This window comes from Bos grunniens, chromosome 24 (genome assembly GCF_055505025.1).
Source record: "Bos grunniens cultivar Pamir isolate PY7600 chromosome 24, Bosgru_T2T1.0, whole genome shotgun sequence".
Lineage (NCBI taxonomy): Eukaryota > Metazoa > Chordata > Mammalia > Artiodactyla > Bovidae > Bos > Bos grunniens.
In genome coordinates this window covers 25,959,238-25,979,489 of record NC_141188.1, presented here as the reverse complement: position 1 = coordinate 25,979,489, position 20,252 = coordinate 25,959,238, and the positions used below count along the sequence as shown (strand labels likewise).

At 41.9% G+C, this 20,252-nt stretch overlaps 2 protein-coding genes across 2 annotated transcripts in view; one reads left to right on the top strand and one right to left on the bottom strand.

The window, feature by feature from the left end:
- KLHL14 (kelch like family member 14) overlaps positions 1–8,345 on the bottom strand; it is a 111,730-nt gene extending 103,385 nt beyond the window's left edge. Inside the window, exon 1 of the mRNA XM_086372850.1 lies at positions 7,230–8,345. Coding sequence (XP_086228976.1) covers positions 7,230–8,170 — 941 coding nt within the window. The 5' untranslated portion in view covers positions 8,171–8,345. The remainder of the gene's footprint in view (positions 1–7,229) is intronic.
- Positions 8,346–9,080: 735 nt separating this feature from the next.
- Positions 9,081–13,117, top strand: LOC147345964 (uncharacterized). The gene is made up of 3 exons (XM_086372851.1): positions 9,081–9,329; positions 9,629–9,846; positions 10,922–13,117. The coding sequence occupies exons 1-3, from the start codon at positions 9,191–9,193 to the stop codon at positions 10,997–10,999; spliced, it is 435 nt and encodes a 144-aa protein (XP_086228977.1). The 5' UTR covers positions 9,081–9,190; the 3' UTR covers positions 11,000–13,117.
- The last annotated feature ends 7,135 nt before the right edge of the window (positions 13,118–20,252 follow it).

Sequence of the window (20,252 nt, the reverse complement as noted above, 5' to 3'; positions counted from 1 at the left end):
AAAATAGTGGTTATTTGGTATTTCATTAAAGAGAAATCATCATTAGTAATCCATGCATCATGAGTTATCTTGGATGTTAATGGAAAGGACACAGCACTGAATATATTTTCTGGAATTCTAAATGAATGAAAGAAGGCACAAACACTATGGTGTAGCAATTCTTAAGATGATTTTTTTTTAATTGTCAAGGATTTTTTTGTTTTAATTATTTTTTTTATTGAAGGATAATTGATTTGCTTGAAACAAAATATAAACAGAATAAAATCTCAATTAGCATAATCTTATTTTTTGTAAATGAAACATACAGGTATTTTTATAATTCGGGCTTCTACCTGTTGTATTTATCAACTGTAAATATTATCAACATGCGCTTTCTATTGTTTTCACAGAAACAAAGCTGATAGTTCTCCAGGACTCCAGTGCACACAGAGGAGGAAAATCTCTTGGTTCCAATTCAAGCTTCAAGGCTTTGTTTCGGTTTGTTTTATTTTCACAATTAGTTTTCATAGTTAAACTGTAAAGTTCTTTGTTTTTTTTTTAAAAGATTTTTTTGGATGTGGACCATTTTAAAGTCTTTGTTCAATTTGTTACAATACTGCTTCTGCTTTTTTTATGGTTTGGTTCCTTGGCCATGAGGCATGTGGGATCTTAGTGCCCTGACCAGGGATCGAACCTGCATCCCCTGCCTTGGAAGGTGAACTTTTAACTATCAGACCCCTAGGGAAATCACTTTTATCAATTTATTTAAAATATATCAGCTCACCTTACTTTTAGAGTCAATAATCATAGCACTAAATCTCAGCAAACTCATTATTTAGCCCCTTAGTCTCAGAACTAGTTAACTGAGTATGTAGACCAGTAGGAAAGAATTTGAGCTTTCTACTCTCTTCCTCTCACTTGGTGGTTTGAAGATGAGTTAGAAAATTGCAAATTTTAATCACTACTGTGCTGTGGTAAAACAAAGATGTGGAGGTGTTGATTGGAGTTTCCTTTTCCTAGAAGTCATATGTACAATATTCACTCATATTCATTACAATATTCACTCAAGAGGCTGTACTTCAAAGGATGACAATTACTTCAACTCACCATTATTCAGATAATTGGACAACTTATTTTCTCTGAGCCTCAATTGTCTAACATTTAAAAGACTGAAAGGACTAGAAAGAATGTAAGTAATATATTAAGCACACTCATGCTCAACTAGTCAGTGCTCAACTAGCGATAGGTATCATTATTATTGATAAACAGCAGCTGTGTGCAGGTGTGTGTGTGTGAGCATCTTTAAAATCATCTCCACTTTTATCTTCTGTTGGCTTTGTCAATTCATATGAAACTGAAACAAATCCTAAGTGTCTACCCACAATTATGTTTAAGACCAATACCAATTCATATTGAACTCGTATTTTGGGGTCAAGGCTGATCTAGCTGGGAGATAAACACATAAGCCAAACCCACACCAGCACACATGCTCTGCTAGGGGTTACCCACCTTGGAGAAGGCAAAGAAGTTCTATAGACATACTCAATCCAGCTGATTCACTTAGAAATCAGAAGTCCTGACAACAGTGCCCTTTGATCACAGCAGCTGGAGATACAGGTTGGCATTTAGAAAAGTAATTGTTCACGTGTTCATTTATATGTCTAGATTAGTTCATTCAATATGTGCATGTTAATCTCAGAAAGCAGTGCATTAAATGTACCTGGCTCCTCTAATTTCCTACCAGAAATCATTAAAATACCATATCAATGATATTAAAGCCTATCCTGAATAATGACCAGTCTATGTTAGCTGGGTCTATATCCAGTATGTTTGTGAAAATGAGTAGCTCATTCACTGTTTTAATTAATCACCATTTACCTTCCTGGGATCACTGTTTAAATTTTTAAGTCTTAATATGGAAAGCTGAAATTTTAACTTGGCAGGGTAGAATTATTTAGATGTGAACTCTTTCCGAACAGAAGCAAGAAGACCAGTGGGATTCTCTCTACTAGAATAAGGATAAAGTGTTGTGTCCATTTTGTTCACTGATGTAGTCCAAGTGCCTAAAATGGGTTTTGGAATACTAGGACTCACAGAGCAAACCCAGCTTGCCTCTTGTTTTTATATAGTCCCCCCTGCCACCCCTAGAATGGTTGTTACATTTTCAAAGGGTTGAAAAGAATCAAAAGAAGAGGAATATTTCATAACATGCGAAAATCACATGAAATGTTGATGCTCACAAATGTTTTATTGTAACACAGCCATGCTCATTCATTTATGTATTATTTTTATGTTACCATGGCTGTTTCTGTGCTACCAAGGAAGAGTGACGTAGTTGCAACAGAGTTAATATGACCCTGAAGCCAAGTATAATTACTATTTGATCTTTAACAGAAAAAAAAAAAAGCTGACCTCTAGTCCAGAGTAATACCCCTCCTTAACTTCTTTTAAAATCAGATACATTAAAATTTAAGTTTACTATATAGCACAGGGAACTCTGCTCAATATTCTGGAACAACCTAATTGAAAAAAGAACTCGAAAAAGAAGAGATAACGTGTATACGTATAACTGAATCGCTTTGTCATACATCTGAAACTAACACAACATTGTCAATCAACTGTACTCCAATGTAAAATAAAAAGTTAAAAAATAAAATAAAATTTAACTCTCACAAATGTCTTTCCAAAAGAGAAGTCTTAACTTTACATTTAACTCTAAGGCTAATCAGCAGATTATATGATAGGATAGAGAGGCTCACAGTAATAAGTAGAAACATCATCGATGAGAATACAGGCTCAAGAGCCAAGGTGCTTGGCTCAGACTTTGGCTCTACCACTTACTAGCTGTGCCGCTGTGGGCAAAATGCTTAACTGCTCTGTGCACCAGTTTTTCCATCTATAAAATGAGGCAAATGATGGTATCCATCCCTGAGGGCTATTATGAGCATTAAATAAGTTTGTGTTTGTAAAATGCTTAGAACATTATCTGGTATGAAGTAACTACTGTAACATATTTTTCACTGAATTTTTAAGGTAGAAAGTTGAGATAACTTAGAAATTAGCTAAGGTAATGAGCGAGCCCAATGTGTTTAAAATGGGGAAAAAGACAAAGGTGAGTTGAAATTTGAACATGTCCATTGTGGTCAGTAAGTACTCTGAGCCAGTGCAATGCAGTAAGATCTACTCTAACTGCCTTTTGATTGTAGGATATAACTATTTGTCTCCCACACCTGTGACACAATTCTGTAATCAATGGTCCTGTTTGAGATAATAAACAAATTGTATTCTGAATGGCTGAGTGACTTCTGATATGAAACTCTAACTACCTAGCAAGTTCTTATCTGAGGGTACCAAATTGACATAAAGGGAAGCAATGATTTAAAGGATTCATGGATACAAGATTAGTTTGCTTTGTTGAGGTTTTATTCAGGTCTTAGGAAGGGAACCAATGGAAAATATTATCCTACATTTAAAGAAACACTTTCTAAGCATCAAAACCAGGAGGCAAAACTATGCCTTAAGGAATTCTAATGGCTTTTTAATCATTGCAAGTCATTTTAGCAAATAGATAATTAGTACTCCTGATGTTTAAATAGATTTTTATATCAATTTATGTGAAATCTTTAAAAAGACTGAAGAAAGTGAATTCTTTATAAAGTAACCTTTTATCTTCTATAAAATATAATCTCTTGAAAACTGTACTTCAATACAGGACTGTATATGGGACTGCAATAGCTTGTAATTAAATATTAAAAAATATAATTATTTTTACAAATGCTTTTCTGTCACAGGTGTTTTCCTGGAGGAGGTTCAGTGAATTTTTGCTATGTGCAATAGGAATCAAGATTAAAGAACATATTGGGAAAACGTAATACTGAGGCTTTCTTAATTAATAATTTCCATTCCTTTAACTTTCAGTAAATGTTTATATAACTGTTACATTGTGGGAGGTGCAATGAAAATGTAAGAGATCCAGTCCAATTTGATTTACTTGGGCCAATAACTAAATTATGCATAACAACTTAAAAAATACAAATAAAAAACTTTTGGGGGTTTCTTGCACTGAACTTGCACTCTAAGTTTTTGATATTTACTTTTTAATGCACTAAATGTTGCAAGTCATGCCACTTTATTAAATCTTTGTGCTTTAGAAGCCTTTAATAATAGCTATTCTAGAAACTTTTCCAAAAATTTCTGTGTCCCATTTCTTGCAATAAAGCGAAATAAAAATAACTAAGGAATAAGATTTCAAAATATTTTAATTTTTGTCCAATCATGTCCTGTGATCTTAGTTATGTGTATATTTGAATATAAGATAGTAAGTCTTATTTTTTAATATCCTCAGTGCTCAGTTCGCTAAAATAAAATAGAATCTGAGTATAAATGGTATAATAAGAAAAACTAACATCTAAGACAAAATTAAATTAATTTGCATATTTATAAAGTCTTTATGCTTGGCTTACTTTATTTTTTAGACTTAAAAAATTCCAAATTACTCAATAATTAAAAAATTTTAAAACATATATAATTATTATATTAATATTCCTACATTCTATAGAAAACATGTACTCTTAAACAAGTAAATTCCTTTGAAGTTATTCTATTTGCTTGAATTTTGAACTTATTCCAATAGATTGGCCAGTTTTAATTTTTCAACTCCTTCTCTGAATTTGAGGAGCTCTTTCATACTTAAGACTTTAAAAACTAAAGGTGGATAAAAAGTAGTAAATACAATGCCCTTCCATCCAATTGCCTTCAATAAAACTGATGCAATTTCAAAAATAATTGTTTAACACATTTATCCCTCTGTTAAACTACATGTAAAGCTGAGAGAACATTTTTATATTATGCTGACACTGTAATAAATGGGCTGATATCATACTATTGGTTGCAACTTACAGCATTTTTGTCTACATTAAAGCTAAGGTCTTGGTGATTATTCCCGCATTCTTTCTGTGAATTAAAATTAGAATAATGTAATTAGTCCCCCAAATTAAAATGCTACAGTTCCTAATAATGGAACAAAGTCCAAAATTATATTACTTTGAGATCAACAATAGGTTCACATGAACTGTTTTCCAGATCTGCTTTTTAAGGAAAATACAGTCTCCTTCCTATTGCGGAAGTATCAGATTCTTGCAGCATCCATGACACTTGTAAGCATTCAGTGGTCAGACGGCACTACATATCCTTCAAATGATATGGCCCAGTGAAGCTGGACTGTGTGGTCACGGAGCCAGGCAGCCTGGTATCTCAGCCATCCACCACGACAGAGCCAGAAGGCCCCAGCTGGCGTGCTGAATCCAGACTAAGGTGAGAAATGGATTTTTCATTTTGAAAGTCAACTCTTCTAACACTGAAACCTAGGACGTATTTATCAGGTAAAAGTGCATTGAGGACTTTAGGCTTATTTATTGGATCAAATGTATAATTCTCATTTTTTCCTCCAGTTACGCTTAGGACAAGTTAAATCTTATTTTCCTTCTGGGTTTCTGAATTTACACTAGATAGTACATTTTAAAACATATGAATACATGTGTGTTCAGGACTATAACTTAATATGTAAGATATATGCTAAATTAAGTATACCTGTAAGTGGTTCAAAAGTCATAAAAGTTAAAATAACAGAATGTTGATCACCAATGTTCCTTGGTGTGATGACATTTGCCCATCACATTAAATTTACCAACTTGATCTTTAGACAAATGGGAACTCTTACAAAATAAAAATACATTTCAAGTCCTAGTTGTCATTTGGACTTCTGTAGTCACTATTCAAGCACAAGAGTTTGGATTCTTGCTTGTGTTATTGTCTTTCTTGTGTTATTTTCTGACACTACAAGTTATTAATTCATTTCTTACCAACATTAGAAAAAGCAACTTACAAGATTTCTAAGTTCAAGATTTCCCATGCCTCCCGTGGGCCTCACATGACCACCAGTGCTCCCTAAACAACAGTAGAGAATATCTTCCAGTTTCCTAAACTTCAGTTACCCAGGTCTGGTAGAAACATCATGATGGAAAAAATAAACCTTTAATTCCATAAGGGTGCAGAAAGTGGACCCCATCTTCCAGACATCCTTCTGAGTGGGAAAAGGCCATGATGGATTCTTAAACCATGTACTTTCTAACACAGCACTTAGTGGATAAGACTGGGATACTTGGCATCTGGACTCATGATGTTTTATCCTCAGAAACTGAGAAGAAGACACTGCTTCTTTTCTAAAAAGAAAAAGCAACCCTCTGCGAGGGCTCATTAAAAAGGGTTTTAAAATTGGAGCAAATAAAACAGGATTGTCAATTCTTATAATCTTTTTTTTTTTTTTTAATCTCAGCAGCATTTTAAAAAGGCATTGTTTTTCTCTCTCCCCTTGGACAGGAAATCCCACTTTCAATACACACGTGGGACACATTCCAAATAGCAACAACAACAATTCTCCAACTCCTTTGTGACTTTAGAGCAGGCGCACAGACCTAACTGCAGCTAGATTAACTACTCCTCTTCTCAGTTTTCAACTGTGCTCCCCTTTGACATGGGAACTACTAGGCAGGATTCACTCTGCCTCCTGGAAATCTCTTGCTCGGCTCTCCTTTAAAAGTGAAAAGGATAAGGTCTTCTTTTTTACATACAAGACAGAAAAGTTTGTGTGGGTGATGCCAGGATTTCCAACAGCGACCCTAAAAGACAAAGCCTTTTAGAACTCTAACCTCCAACGGGAGCAAACCTCAAACAAACAAACAAAAAAATAACTTGAGTTGTTGGAATGAATGAAAAGCTTGTCTTCTGGAGTTGTCCCCTGGCACTTCTGCTCGCCCGAAGCAGGGAAGGGGTGGAGTGGGCGGGGGTACTTCTCATCACAGGAACCTTTCCTTAAGCCAAGTCTATTTTGAGAGGTAGAGGAGGACTGAGTAGGAAGACTTCTCAAGCTGTACTTCCAATGGCCCGGACATTTGGTCCCACCTGCCTGTCAATTTCAGCTCAGGAGCCCATTTTCCTCTCTGCAGATACTGAGAACGTGGACTTTCTGGCAGTCGGAGATGCACGGAGGCCAGTTTCCCGTTGACCTTTCAGGGACTCTGAAATCAACTTTCCCCCTCACAGTCTTAATTGTTTGTTTTCGGTTGTTTTCAGCCTGCAGGAACCTCCTGTTCAGCACACCCCTCTCCCCTCTCCTCTGCCCTCTCCCCTCCCTCCGGCCTCTCGGGCTTCCCCCACCCCCCACCCTACCCCCCACCTTTGTTGTCTCATACCTGCTGGCCAGGCTCTGCCTGCAGTGCTGCCTGAAGGGCATCAGGTGGTAGTTCATGGCGTCCAGCAGCAGCTTCTGGCAGACCGGGTCGGTGCGCATGAAATCCACCGACTGGACCCGCTCCACCAGCTCGGGGGCCGGGATGAGCGCGAAGCGGAGGCGCTTCATGAGGTCGGGCGCGTACTGCATGCGGGTCTCGCGGTCATGCTCCAGCCAGAGCACGGACATCTGGAAGAGCGCCAGCTCCGACTCCACGGGGGGCGGCAGCGAATCCAGCAGGGCGCGCATCTCCTCGAAGTTGAGCAGCAGCACATCCTCCACCAGGTACTTGTTGGCCAGCTTCTTGGTCTCCTCCAGGCCGTGCAGCGCGGCGATCTTGCACACCTGCTTGTAGTTCTGCACCGAAATCTGGTCGTTGAGGAACTGCACACAGAGCTTGGTGACCTGGGGGATGTGCAAAATCTTGCTGACCGACAGCACCTCCTCTACCGTGTCCAGGGAGAGGGTCACGTTGGCCGTGTAGAGGTACTCCAGCACCAGGCGCAGCCCGATGGACGAGCAGCCCTGGAGAACCAGGTTGTTGATGGCCCGGGGACTGGTCAGCAGCTTGTCGTCGGGGGAGGAGGATGGAGTGCCGGGCTCCTCCTGCGCTGGCGGCGGCGGCGGCTGCTGCTGCGGCGGCTGCTGCGGTGGGTCCTTGGGGGCCCCCAGGCCGTCCTGGCCGCCGACCCCTCCCCCGAGAGGGGGGTGACTGGAGAAGAGCGATCGGAAATACTGCGAGCAGGAGGCCAGCACGGCCTTGTGGCAGTGGAACTGCTGGCCCTGGGCCGTCAGGGTCACGTCGCAAAACAGCTGCTTCCTCCACAGCAGGTTGAGGCCGTGCAGCAGGTTGTCGCTGTGGCTGGGGTCGAAGGTGGAGGTCCGGTCCCCGGATCTGGACATGGCGAGCTGCCTCGGCGCACCTGGCTTTAAACCCGCCTCCGACCTGGCAGACAGGGGTGGGGGATGGGAGGGAGGTGAGCAGGGTGGTGGAGGGGGGTGGGGTGTGGTCGGGGTGGGGCAGGGTATGGAGGGGAGGGGAGGGCGAAGAACCACGGTCAGTGCTCAGCTCAGGTCTCCGGACGGACCCGACCCTAGGAGGCAGGTCTGAAGGTGCTGGATCCGTGAGCGCCACCCCCCGCCCCCCGGGGCCCTGTCTGGGGGTCCGGGCGCCCGCTCCTCTCCCCGCTCCTCTTCTCTCCGCGACCCCCACACTTGGTCCCTCACTTTTCCTAAAACCACCCGGGCTCGGCTCTCGGCGGCGACAGCGATGGCAGCAGCGACGGCAAAGTGGCGGCTGAGGCCGAGACACCTCGTGGGCTCGTGTCCATGCCGGGCCGGGGCGGGAAGAGGCCGGGGCGTGGGGAGCCCGGCGGGCCCCCCCAAAAGCGCAGAGGCGACCGTCGACGGAGCTTCCAGGTCACCTCGGCGCCCGCAGCTTTGCGTTTCGCAGTTGGTCCAGTTTTGGGGGTGGGTGGGTGGGCAAGGGGGCCCGACAAGCGTGCGGGAAGGGGGGTGATCCTTAGCCCTCCAAACGCTGGGAACCCCTTCGATTATCCGCGCTGCCCCGAGAAACTCCCGGGCTAATCGTCTGCGGGAGCAGATAAAGCCCTTTCTTCTCCCGGGAAAGTGCAGCGGAGCGCGGTGAGGACCAGCTCAGTGGACTCGGCAGAGGCGGGAGCTGTCCTTATCAATTCTAGCTCATTTCCCTCACCCCGGCCCTGCCTGCTTCTCTGCTTTCGCAAACTGTTGGCTTTCCCCGTCACCACTCAGTTTTGCTAATTTTTCAGAGACGCCTTTAAACCTGGCAGGAGAATCCCTTCAGCCCCCCACCCCCGAGATCCCCCCAACCCCCCTGGCATTTTTAAGCGCGCAAGTTCGGGCGTGTGTCTCCCTTTCTCCGCCTGGGCGGCCCCGAGGAAGATGAGGAGGGAGGAAGTGGGACCACTGGGATGGATTAAGAGCCAGAGCCCGCAGGCCCGGTGGGATTCGCGTGGACGGTTCTCCCTCCCGGGCACGAGGCGCAGTGGCTTTAACTCCTGGAACTACGAGAAGTTCAAGTGTACGGGCAGGTGTTGGGGGAGGGGTGGGGGCTGTCCGATGGTGGGGGGGGCGGGGTCTCTGCCTCCCACCCAGCATCGCCGCCCGAAGCCGCCGCTTCCTTCTGAGTCCCTGGGTGCAGCCCCCGGCGGCCCCCTACTCGAGCACCCCCACTCCCCGCCCCACCCCCGCCAACCTGGCCCTGGAACTACTTCTGTAAAAAGTCTGAGCCGCCCGCATCTCGGCGGAGGAGGGCAGGAGGTGAGGGAGGCGAGGCGAAGTCGATACGCCAGGTCCTTAACCTGTAATTGCACCTTCTAGGGCTGAGCAGAAAGGGCTCCTCTCTGTCCACATCCCGCCCGCGCGCCCGGGAGACCCGCCGCCGCCGCCGCCGCCGCCGCCCGGCTCCGAGGGATCCCGCCGGACCGGCCCCTTCCACTGCGGCTCACTCTGCCCTGCCTGGTGCCAGTCCTGGATCGCCGGCTTCCTATTTCCACCGGACTGGGCTGCTCTCCACTCACTTTATCATCCCATTCCAGGTGGACCCTAACCTCCCGCGAGCTCCCTCCCCCAGCAGCACCCGCCCCCCACCAACGATGCGCCCCCCCAAAGCGCAGGCTCTCCGAAACACCTCCCAGAGTCTCTCCCTTGAAGTGGACCCGGTCATACCTCCCTCTCGCTGTCCCCGCTTCGTTGTCTCCCCCCCGCCCCCCACCGCCACATCTTTTCCTGTTCCCCTTCCTTCTTGCTCTCCTCCTTTGCCTTTCCCCCTCATCTGCTTATTTCTTGCAATTGGAGTTTTATTCTTTATGAGCGTTTGCCACACAGCCATCCCCCCCACCCCTCTGAAAGACTCCCTCCCCGGCCCTCCCCCTCGCCAACAACCCAAAAGACAGAACAAAATACACACAAGGCAGACACAAGGCCAGAAACTTACCTGCTTTCAACCAGCTGCAAAGTCAAGGCTCACTTAAGCTCCCCCCCAAAAATCAATTGTCCTTCCTTTTTAAAGGTTTGCTCTCTCCTTGGGAGGGGGGTGGGAAACACCTTCTGGTTCCCAACTCCAGGCAGTCACTCTTTACAATTTATTTTGTCGTACATCATTTGATCACCATGAATTAGCAACAGCAAGAAAATGTAGGAGAGGGAGAAAAGAGAGAAAGAGAGAGGGAGAGAGAGAGGGAGAGAGAGGGAGAGTGAGAGAGGGAGCAGAGCTTTCTGCAAGAGAAGAAGAAGAAAAAATGTACGTGTGACAAATTATGCTACCAAGAAACAACACATCATTATCCTTGGGCCTGGGGCTCAGTGAGTCGTAACGAGAGTAATAGGAAATCCACGGTTGGGGAGAGAAACGGTCGTGCTTGGCCAGTAGAGAGAGACCATACAGGGGGATGGATGCTGGAGAGACTCGCAAAATTATGGCTCAAGGCTATTGTAAAAATTGTCGAGCGTAAATGACTGCGATTTCAAACATCTTTGGAAGAAAGAAGGGGAAAAAGCGAGCCCCCCCTCCCTCCGGCTCCCTCTCTCTCCCTCTCTCTTCTCTCTCTCTATAAAGAACCGTCAAGTTTTAGTGCGCATTGCTAATTAGTCAATTTCTCTCTGCCTTCACAGGCTGGCGACTTCGCTGCTGAGCTGAAACTGCTAATTTCTGTGACCAGCTTTTTTCTTAGCTGTGATCTGGATGAATGAGTAGCTGTCTCACAGAGATGACAAAAATAAACTCTAATCCCCCCCAAAATTTCCACTACATCTTTCTCATGCATAGATTTATGATCTTCAAGCGCTCTGTGCAATATGCAAACTTTTTGTGTCTGTAGATGTGCTGTTTGTTTCCAGATTTATCTACATTCCTGCTTTTCCCTTTCACTCTGCCCCCCCACCCCACCCCCCTACACTGGGAAATGCAGAAACCGTCTCATCTCAAAGTCTGCCAAGATGCCACTTTATAGTATCTTGGTGTTTGGGGTTTGGGTCTGACTTGGAAGTCAGGAGTCCTTGCCTAAGAACTGAGTGGCTGAGTGTACAGCGGGGGTGGGGGAAGTAGAGAGAATAGAGGACAGCTCTTCGCTTTACATTTGCTTCTCTGCATTATTCAAGCTTTATGATCTTGTTGGAAAACATATTTTCTCCATCATTTTGTCTGGTTATACAACCATCTCGGAACCTCTCTGTCAGCTCTTCAGCAGGAAGGGTTCAAAAGTCACTTTATTTTTTTAATTGGAAAATTATCCTATTGTCAGATTTGCCTTTCAATTAGGAGTCTTTGATTTGCAGGAGCTAGAATCAAGTGCTAGGAGAGCCAGCTGCAATTTCACAAATGTAACCTTTAAACTTTGGAGCTCATCTGATATATAAGGTCGATCTCAGAGAGCTCACATTTTTGACCCTGCTTAGCATGCAAAATGAACCCCAGCATGACTCTGGAATTTCAGCTGTACCAAAGATTCATGTGCATTTTGGTAGAGGACGTGTTCTCTTAGACTTATCTCATGATGTATTGCGCCCTTACATTTATAGCCCTGCATTTTGGTTGTCAATGGGGGCTGGAGGTGTCCAAGAAAGAAAGGGGAAAAAAAAGAAGAAGCAGGAAAAGGAAGGTAGGTATGCCCTTGAAGAAAATGAACATGGAAGAAAGCTGGATCTGAGTTAAATTGAGTTTTGCTGGCTATTAAATATATGAACATGATTCATTCTAACTGATATGTGCTCTGATTAGTAAACATATTAAAATACACATCAGGGTACCACTGAAATCCTGCCTTTTAATCTTCCCCTTTGATTGGTAAAAGATGAAAGACACCTGCTTAAGGGAGGGGAAAACCTGAAAATTCTTTGGTTCAGAAATCAGGAGTTTCCCACTTACAATGATCAACATTAATATGCATATGGGATATTTACTCTTAAATAGACTAGGCAGGATCCAACCCAAGCGTTTATCCCTCACAATGGTCTTTCTTTATCAATATCCTAGGTTATTTGAGAGCAAGACTACTTTATTCAATCTTGCTGAGATGCTGTGTTCTCAGTCATATTTATAATAAAAAAGCCCAAATACATGATAAGATAATAGAAAAGGATTTTTTTTTTATTAGAGCAGGGAAAGGAAAGAACAGATTATCCAAATCTTCTGGCCTTACTATTATTTTTTTAATTTCTCTTATTTAGTAGATCTTGAATAGGAAGACTGTGTAACTGTAATATAGTGCCTTTTTGGGGTTCTGTTTCATTAGCAGTTAAAGTTATCAAGTGTGTGAAGTGTCACCCAACTCTCAAACACTAAAAGTACAATTTTTATGGTATGCTTTTGATGTTGATCTTTTATGAGCTTCCAATGACATATTTGGAACTAAACCCAAAGGCAAATTAAGAGTATTGATCACTTAAATTATTGCCAGCTTTCCATTTTATCATAAGGGAATTAGAAATTAAGGTATGTTTTCTAGACCTTGCAGTATCTTAATTTTGAATTTATACATATATGTATACATATTTACTGGTGGGATATATTGATCACTAATTATGATTACTAGGACTTCTGTCATTTCCAAACAATAGAAAAGTAACATTTCAAAAATTTTAACTACCTATAATTTCAATGCTTATTTAACAACTTGGGTAGAAGGGAAAGGGGTGGTTAGAGATTGCAATTCTTAAACAGCTGTTGAAGTGGTTAGGCTGCTTTCTTCTGGATTTTGAAGTTACACTATTTGAGAATGTTTTAAATTCAGAGAAAAATTACAATTATGGCTCTTTTGTAAGCAATTAAAAAAAAGAATATTGATAATAATAAAATCCGTTCACAATCTGTATGTAAACTAGTGTTTCTATCATGTACATTACACACATCCAATATCTTGCCCCGGCTTTGACTGAAATTATTGCAGAACTCACAAATGATATGACACTATTTACAATAAATCCCGTTATGAGAGATTCAATTTGCAGCAATCAGATGCTAGCTACTAAGCGATTGTAAGTATTTGAATTTTATCCTACTTCACTGTTCAACGTACAGAAATTGCATCTGTGTGTTTGATCTGTCCTGCTGAGCACTACCAGCAGCTTGCATCTCTGCCACTATTGTTTTTAAAATGGCAGGAAGGACGTGACTAGTCAAGAGCACTCAGCAGGATGGATTCCACATGGCTTAAGAGGAGCCAGAATTGTCTTACAAAAAAAATTAAATATGATCGTGTAGTCATCTAATTCAAGCAGTCTTCATACTTCAACAGAATTATCAAATTTATTCATCAGTGAATCTGCATTTAAACTATGTACAGTGGAAAGATGCTGAGACTGCTGGCACTGAGCAGTCTAACGAGAGCTACCACCAGCACTGTGCAGGCTGGTCAGCCTTTATGGTAGCAGGGACCCAGGTGACTTTGTGGTTCCTGTTGCTCAGGGTGATTTCACCTCACTGGGTGAACTCAAGTTTCTCTTCAGAGCAGATCAAGAAGTATTTTGCTGCCTAACAGGAGGGGACATCCACATTGAAACTTTCTCTCCTTGACTTTTTTGCTTAAGATGTGTATGAGCCATCTTCCAATTTTTTAAACACCAAAATCTGGCCTCTCTGGGGTATCTTTTGGTTAATAAATACTACTTCCTGTGACCTGACCTTTCAGACTGCCACCATGGGAAGACAAGTAGAGATACTATTCCATTGTATAATAAAACTGAGGAGGGAAGGACCTCTTGATTCCCCAAAGTCAAGGAGTGGGAAAACCCAGACAAAACTCGTAGGTTTCTATTATTTTGTTTTAAATCTCTGGTAGATGTGGCCAGAGATGTCACAAAACCATCAGCATCAAGAAGCTTATTGAAAAACAAAAACCGAAATAACAATAAAAGACAAAAAATAGTGCTATGGACTAGCACTTAGTCAAAAGCCAACGGTTTACTATGGCCCCACGGTCAAACCCAGCACCTTGGCCAGCATCCTGAGATCCAGAATCTAGTTCTAGGACTGCTGAGAAGTCTGCTAGCTGTTCTGAACACGACCTGCTTTCAACCATAGTGCCCATACTTAGGTTGTGTCCTTAAAAGAGACCTTGCATGCTAAGTTGCTTCAGTCGTGTTTGACTCTTTGTGATCCTATGGACTGAAGCCTGCCAGGCTCCTCTGTCCGTGGGATTCTGCAGGCAAGAATACTGGAGTGGGTGGCCATTTCTTTCTCCCGGGGATCTTCCTGACCCAGGGACTGAGCCCATGTCCACCTGGAAAACTGTTGGTTCTCTACATACAGAAATTCTGCCTAGTTCTCAAAATTAAACTCAGGTTTCTGTCTGAGGCGGAACTTTTTTTGGCAACCTCAAGCAGAATAATAATAGCTAATACTTACTGAGCTTATTAGGGGCTTCCCTGGTGGCTCAGTGGTAAAGAATCTGCCTGCCAATGCAGGAGATGCAGGTTTGATCCCTGAGTCAAGAAGATCCCCTGGAGAAGGAAATGGCAACCCACTCCCATATTTTTGCCTGGGAAATTCCATGGACAGAGGAGCCTGGCAGGCTAGAATCCAAAGGGGTGCAAAGAGTCGGACACGACTTAGTGGCCAAGCACAAATACACACATTGAGCTTATTACTTGTGTAGTGGGCACTAGTCTAGTCTGAATCCTTTAGATGTTTTATTTTCTTAATTCTCTTGCTAATCCTAGGACAGTATGGTAGATTGTAAGATTGGCCCCAATCTCCATTCTTCCCTGTATAAACACCCCATAAGAATGTGGCTTGGCTGATCTTCCCATCAAGAGTGGAGTTTATTTCCCCACCGTTTGAATATGAGCTGGACCTGTGACTTGCTTCAACCAATAGAATCTGCCAGGAATGACTTTGTGCCAGCTCCATATCTGAGCCTCAAGAAGCCATGTATTTTTATATATATATATATATATATATATATATATATATATATATAATTGGAGAATAATTGCTTTACAGTGTTGTGTTAGTTTCTGCTGTATAGCAAAGTGAATCAGCCATATGTATAGATGTATCGCGTCCCTCTTGAATCTCCCTCTCACCAGCCCCCATCCCACCCTTCTAGGTCATCACGGAGCACCTAGCTGAATTCCCTGTGATATGGCAACTTTCCACTAGCTATCTATTTCACTCATGATAGTAAGTATGTGTCAATGCTACTCTCCCAGTTCGTCCCACCCTCCCATTTCCCCCAGCATCAACAAGTCCGTTCTCTACATCTGCATCTCTATTCTTGCCTGGCAAATAGGTTCATCTGTACCATTTAGAGACCCTGTATATTTCAAATCTCCCTCTCTGAACCCTGACAGCTGCCATGTGCAAAAGCCCAGGTTAGCCCATGGCTGATGAGATACCACATGGATGGAGCCATTCCCAGCTGACCTGATGACCCAGCTTAGCTGTGTGGCTGAACTCAGCCGAGACGGAAGAACTAACATAACCCAAATTACTGACCCACACAACACTGAACTAAATGAATGACTGCTGTTCAAGCCATTAGTTTTGGGGGTGATATACGCCATAGTAAAATTAGCTGATAAAAAAAGTTTCTATTACCACAATTTTACCAATGAACAAATGAATTGTAGAGAAATCAAGTGAAGTTTTCAGGCTCATAGAACATTTCAAAGGTAGTGCTGCAATTCAGACCCCACAATCTAACTCCAGAGATGAACCAACCCGCGTGGAGTGTTAGTCACCTGGTCGTATCCGACTCTTTGCAACCCTGGCCACAAAAGAAGTGCCTGCCTCTTGTGACCTACATTTATTCATTCATTCATCAATATTTATTTGATGTTAAGTATTTATTATACACCAAAAAATGTGGTAAACATTGAAGATACAATGATGAATAAAACTGAATCCTTGCCCTCAAGGGGCTGATGATCTAATGGAGGAGACAGGCAGGTAAATTACTCACAGCCAGTGAATAATTACAATGTGATAATTGCTCTAATAAGGGTATGTGTAATGAACTACTGGAGCAGAAAGGAGCAGGCTCCTAACTTCCTTATAATACATGTTATCTGTAATATTCTTTTGACATTTATTATTTACTTCTTTGTGTTCTTAGTTGCTAATTTAGGAAAACATATTTTATGATCTCAGCTGGATTATAAGTTTCTAGGGTAGAAATAGCCTAGTGCCTGACAAAATCTCCCATGGTGCATGGCTCTGTATCTTGCCCATAGTAGATATTCAATAAATATATTGATGGACTATGAAAGGTAAATTTTCAAATTTATCAGGGTAACAGAAGAAAGAACAAGGAGGTATTTCATAATCAAAGACCGTGTTGAGCATTTAACTGAAGTGGTGCCTCTCAATCTCTTGATTATACTGATCTGTTGTCTAAATATTAATAAAATCTTTATAATATTGTGAAATAAACAATTTTCTCAGCACATAGATAACCACTTGATGTGACCTTAGTGAGTGCTTCTCTCAAATCCTTTGCCTGTGGCAACCATCACTCAACAAATTGCTCTAAATACTTGAAGAGAGTTGTTACTTGCATGAAAATATCTAACTACTAAACATAGGTAGGGGCTGCCCTGGTAACTCAGCTAGTAAAGAATCTGCCTGCAATGCAGCAGACCCTGGTTCAACTTCCGGGTCAGGAAGATCCCCCGGAGAAGGGGTAGGCTACCCACTCCAGTATTCATGGGCTTCCCTGGTCGTTCAGATGGTGAAGAATCTGCCTGCAATGTGGAAGACCTGGGTTTGACCCCTGGGTTGGGAAGATCCCCTGGAGAAGGGATAGGCTACCCACTCCAGTATTCTTGGGCTTCCCTGGTCGTTCAGATGGTGAAGAGTCTGCCTGCAGTGTGAGAGGCCTGGGTTCGACCCCAGAGTTGGGAAGATCCCCTGGAGAAGGGAAAGGTTATCCACTCCAGTATTCTGGCCTGGAGAATCTCCATGGACAAAGGAGCCTGGTGGGCTACAGTCCACAGGGTTGAAAAGAGTCGGACATGACTGAGTGACTAAGCACAGCACAGTACAGCAAACACAGGTAGGAAAACACCTATCTTTAGGAAAACACCATTTTCCTAAGTCTAGATTCTGGAAGCAAATCACCTGTGTTTGAACCCTAGCTCTGTCTCTTTCCATGTGTGCCACTTTGGGCAAATAACCTCCCTCTGCCCAGTTTTCTTATCTTGAAAATGGGGATAATCTATGTAGCACTTCCCTTCTAGGGTTTTATGCTTAACTTCTTGTAAATATTTGTGAAAATGCTCACTTAGACACATAGTGTCATGTGAATGTTTGTTAAATAAAAATAAGCATATGTAGCTAGAGACTTTTTTCATTTCTTTTATTCCTTTATTTTTCCTTTTTACGTTTTCTCTTCTGCATACTATGTCTAGTGTTCCACAAATACTAGATAGAAGAAGGAGTAGAAAAAGATCAACTTTTCTAAGGCAATGATTGCAATGATTCATGATGCTATTCAAGAAGCTTTAATGAAAGAACTACTATTTTTGACTTTTCATTTTAAATGTTTTATGTAACAGTTTGTTTACCTGTAGTTTTCAAAGTCATCATTCTTTAATCTTTGGGGACGTTTGTCATTTCATGTACATGTTTTGAGTAATCGAGATTCTAAAAAACTAAGGATATTCACTATTTTTAGTTGCTCAGTCACTAAGGTGTGTCCATCTCTTTGTGACCCCATGGACTGCTGCATGCCAAGTTCTTTTGTCCTCCACTATTTAATGATTGGTGGCAGAATATATTCCTGATTCTGAAAAGTAGCTTTCTGGTGATAGGTTTTTATGCCAGTGACTGAGATGAGAGAGGATGTTATTGCACTTCAGGTTCTGTGTTTGATGTTACCTGTGACTCTGGACAAATCACTTTTCTTCTCTAAGTCTTAGTTTTCTCATATTTGGAGAGAGAAAGCATTTCCTGCATTTAATTACTGTGTAGGTTTGTAGTGAGGGGAAATAACTAGAGTGAATGGTCCCCAAAGAACAATAGGGAATGTTCCTAGTGACTTGTGGAATAAGATGAAGATTTAGATAATAGGAGAATAAAAAATTCTTCGCCCCCTCAAAATTACCCAAAGGCCTGGAACCAGAGGCATTTACTCATCATCTTTGTGGAAGTAGTCAGATGAAAACAACAAGTCAAAAATTGAATGTATTTTGAGTGTATGAACAAAAATCATATTAGGTACATTCACAAATTCTTTTGTATGCATCAAAAGTTTTCAAAGAGTTGGAGTTTATGAACAAGTGTTTATTTTTCTGTAGAAATGTTGTATTCTGAATGTTCATTAAGGAAAAGCACGGAACACTTTCTTTATAAGCAAAACAATGCATCTTTATCATAAAGAGTTATTATACAAATTTGCAAGTTATTCTAATCACCTTTTCCACCCTAGTTTTTCTTTTACTTGTGGCAGTATTTTATTTTCTTTCTCTTATTAATTCTTAAAAACACAGGTATGTATTGCTGTGTTGGAATATTTACCAGCCCACTGAAATTTTTTGTAGTTAATAGAGAAAAATGACCTAAGTTTCTTAATCATATACCTTTATGCCTAATCATTAATTATTAGTGTATCATTTCAAGGACATACTATCTTGACTGAGTCCAGGTTTTCCTAAGAGATGAGCTGTTTATATCTTGAAATATTTATTCTGCTCTCAGCTTCTTTGATATCAGTGTAAATTCCCCCAGTTTTCCATTTTCAGTTTAGTATTTCTCTATTGCTTTGTCTAACCCTTTTCTCTACACACTCCTGATTCCTCCATCCCACCCTAGTATACCCAACCCTATTTCTAATTATATTATGTTTGTTTTATAATAAAGCATTTCATTGTATTTCAGTAAAACTGTTCAAATTCTATGAATTAATATTGTTTTGTTGTTGAAGAACTGTCTGACAGTTTGGATAAACTTAGGGAGTCTGTTGGCTTAGGTGACAAATAAAGAATTCTGCTGGGTATTTCATTTTATTTGTTAAAGAAGCTAACTAACTAAAGGATATGTTTTCTCAAAATCTGATAAAAACATGCAGCCATTTCTAATAAAGCCCAATAAATCTGAATTGGGATTCACTGGTGGCTCAGTGGTAAAGAATTTGCCTGCAATGTAGGAGATATGATTTGGTTCCCTGGGTGGGGAAGATCCCACAGAGAAGGAAATGGCAACTAATCCAGTATTCTTGCTTGGGAAATCTCATGGACAGAGGAACCTGGTGGGTTACTGTCTATGGGGTTGCGAAAGAGTTGGACATGACTTGATGAGTAAGCAACAGCAACAAATCTGAATTACAGTCTTTTCATTTTGCCTTTACATCTTATTGAGCTCAACAATAGAACTAATTTAAATTCTCTGTGGGAATTTAAATCCCACCTGCAATATTTTGTCCAGTTTTATCATGTTTTATGTGAACAAAGTCCACAGTTAGTTCAAAGTTCCTCTTACGTCCTTTGTCCGTTCCAGGATCCTATGTAGGATACCACATTACATTTAGCTGTCATATTTCCTTAGGTTCTTTTTGGCTGATTGTTTCTCACACTTTCCTTTTTTTTGATGACCTTGAAAATTTTTCAGAACACTCATCAAATAATTTGTAGAATGTTTCTCAAGTGGGAGCTGTCTGATATTCTTCCTGTGATAATACTGGGGTTGTGGGTTTAGGGGAGGAGGACCACAGAGGTAAAGCCCCAATTACTCACAGGATACCTAGTTGATGTTAAATTTGATCACTTGGCTAAGGTGGTATTTACCAGGTTTCTGCCCTCTAAGCTGCTAAGTCACTTCAATCGTGTCCAACTCTGCGACCCCATAGACAGCAGCCCACCAGGCTCCCCCGTCCCTGGGAGTCTCCAGGCAAGAACAGTGGAGTGGGTTGCCATTTCCTTTTCCAACACATGAAAGTGAAAAGTGAAAGTGAAGTCACTCAGTTGTGTCCTACTCTTAGCGACCCCATGGACTGCAGCCTACCAGACT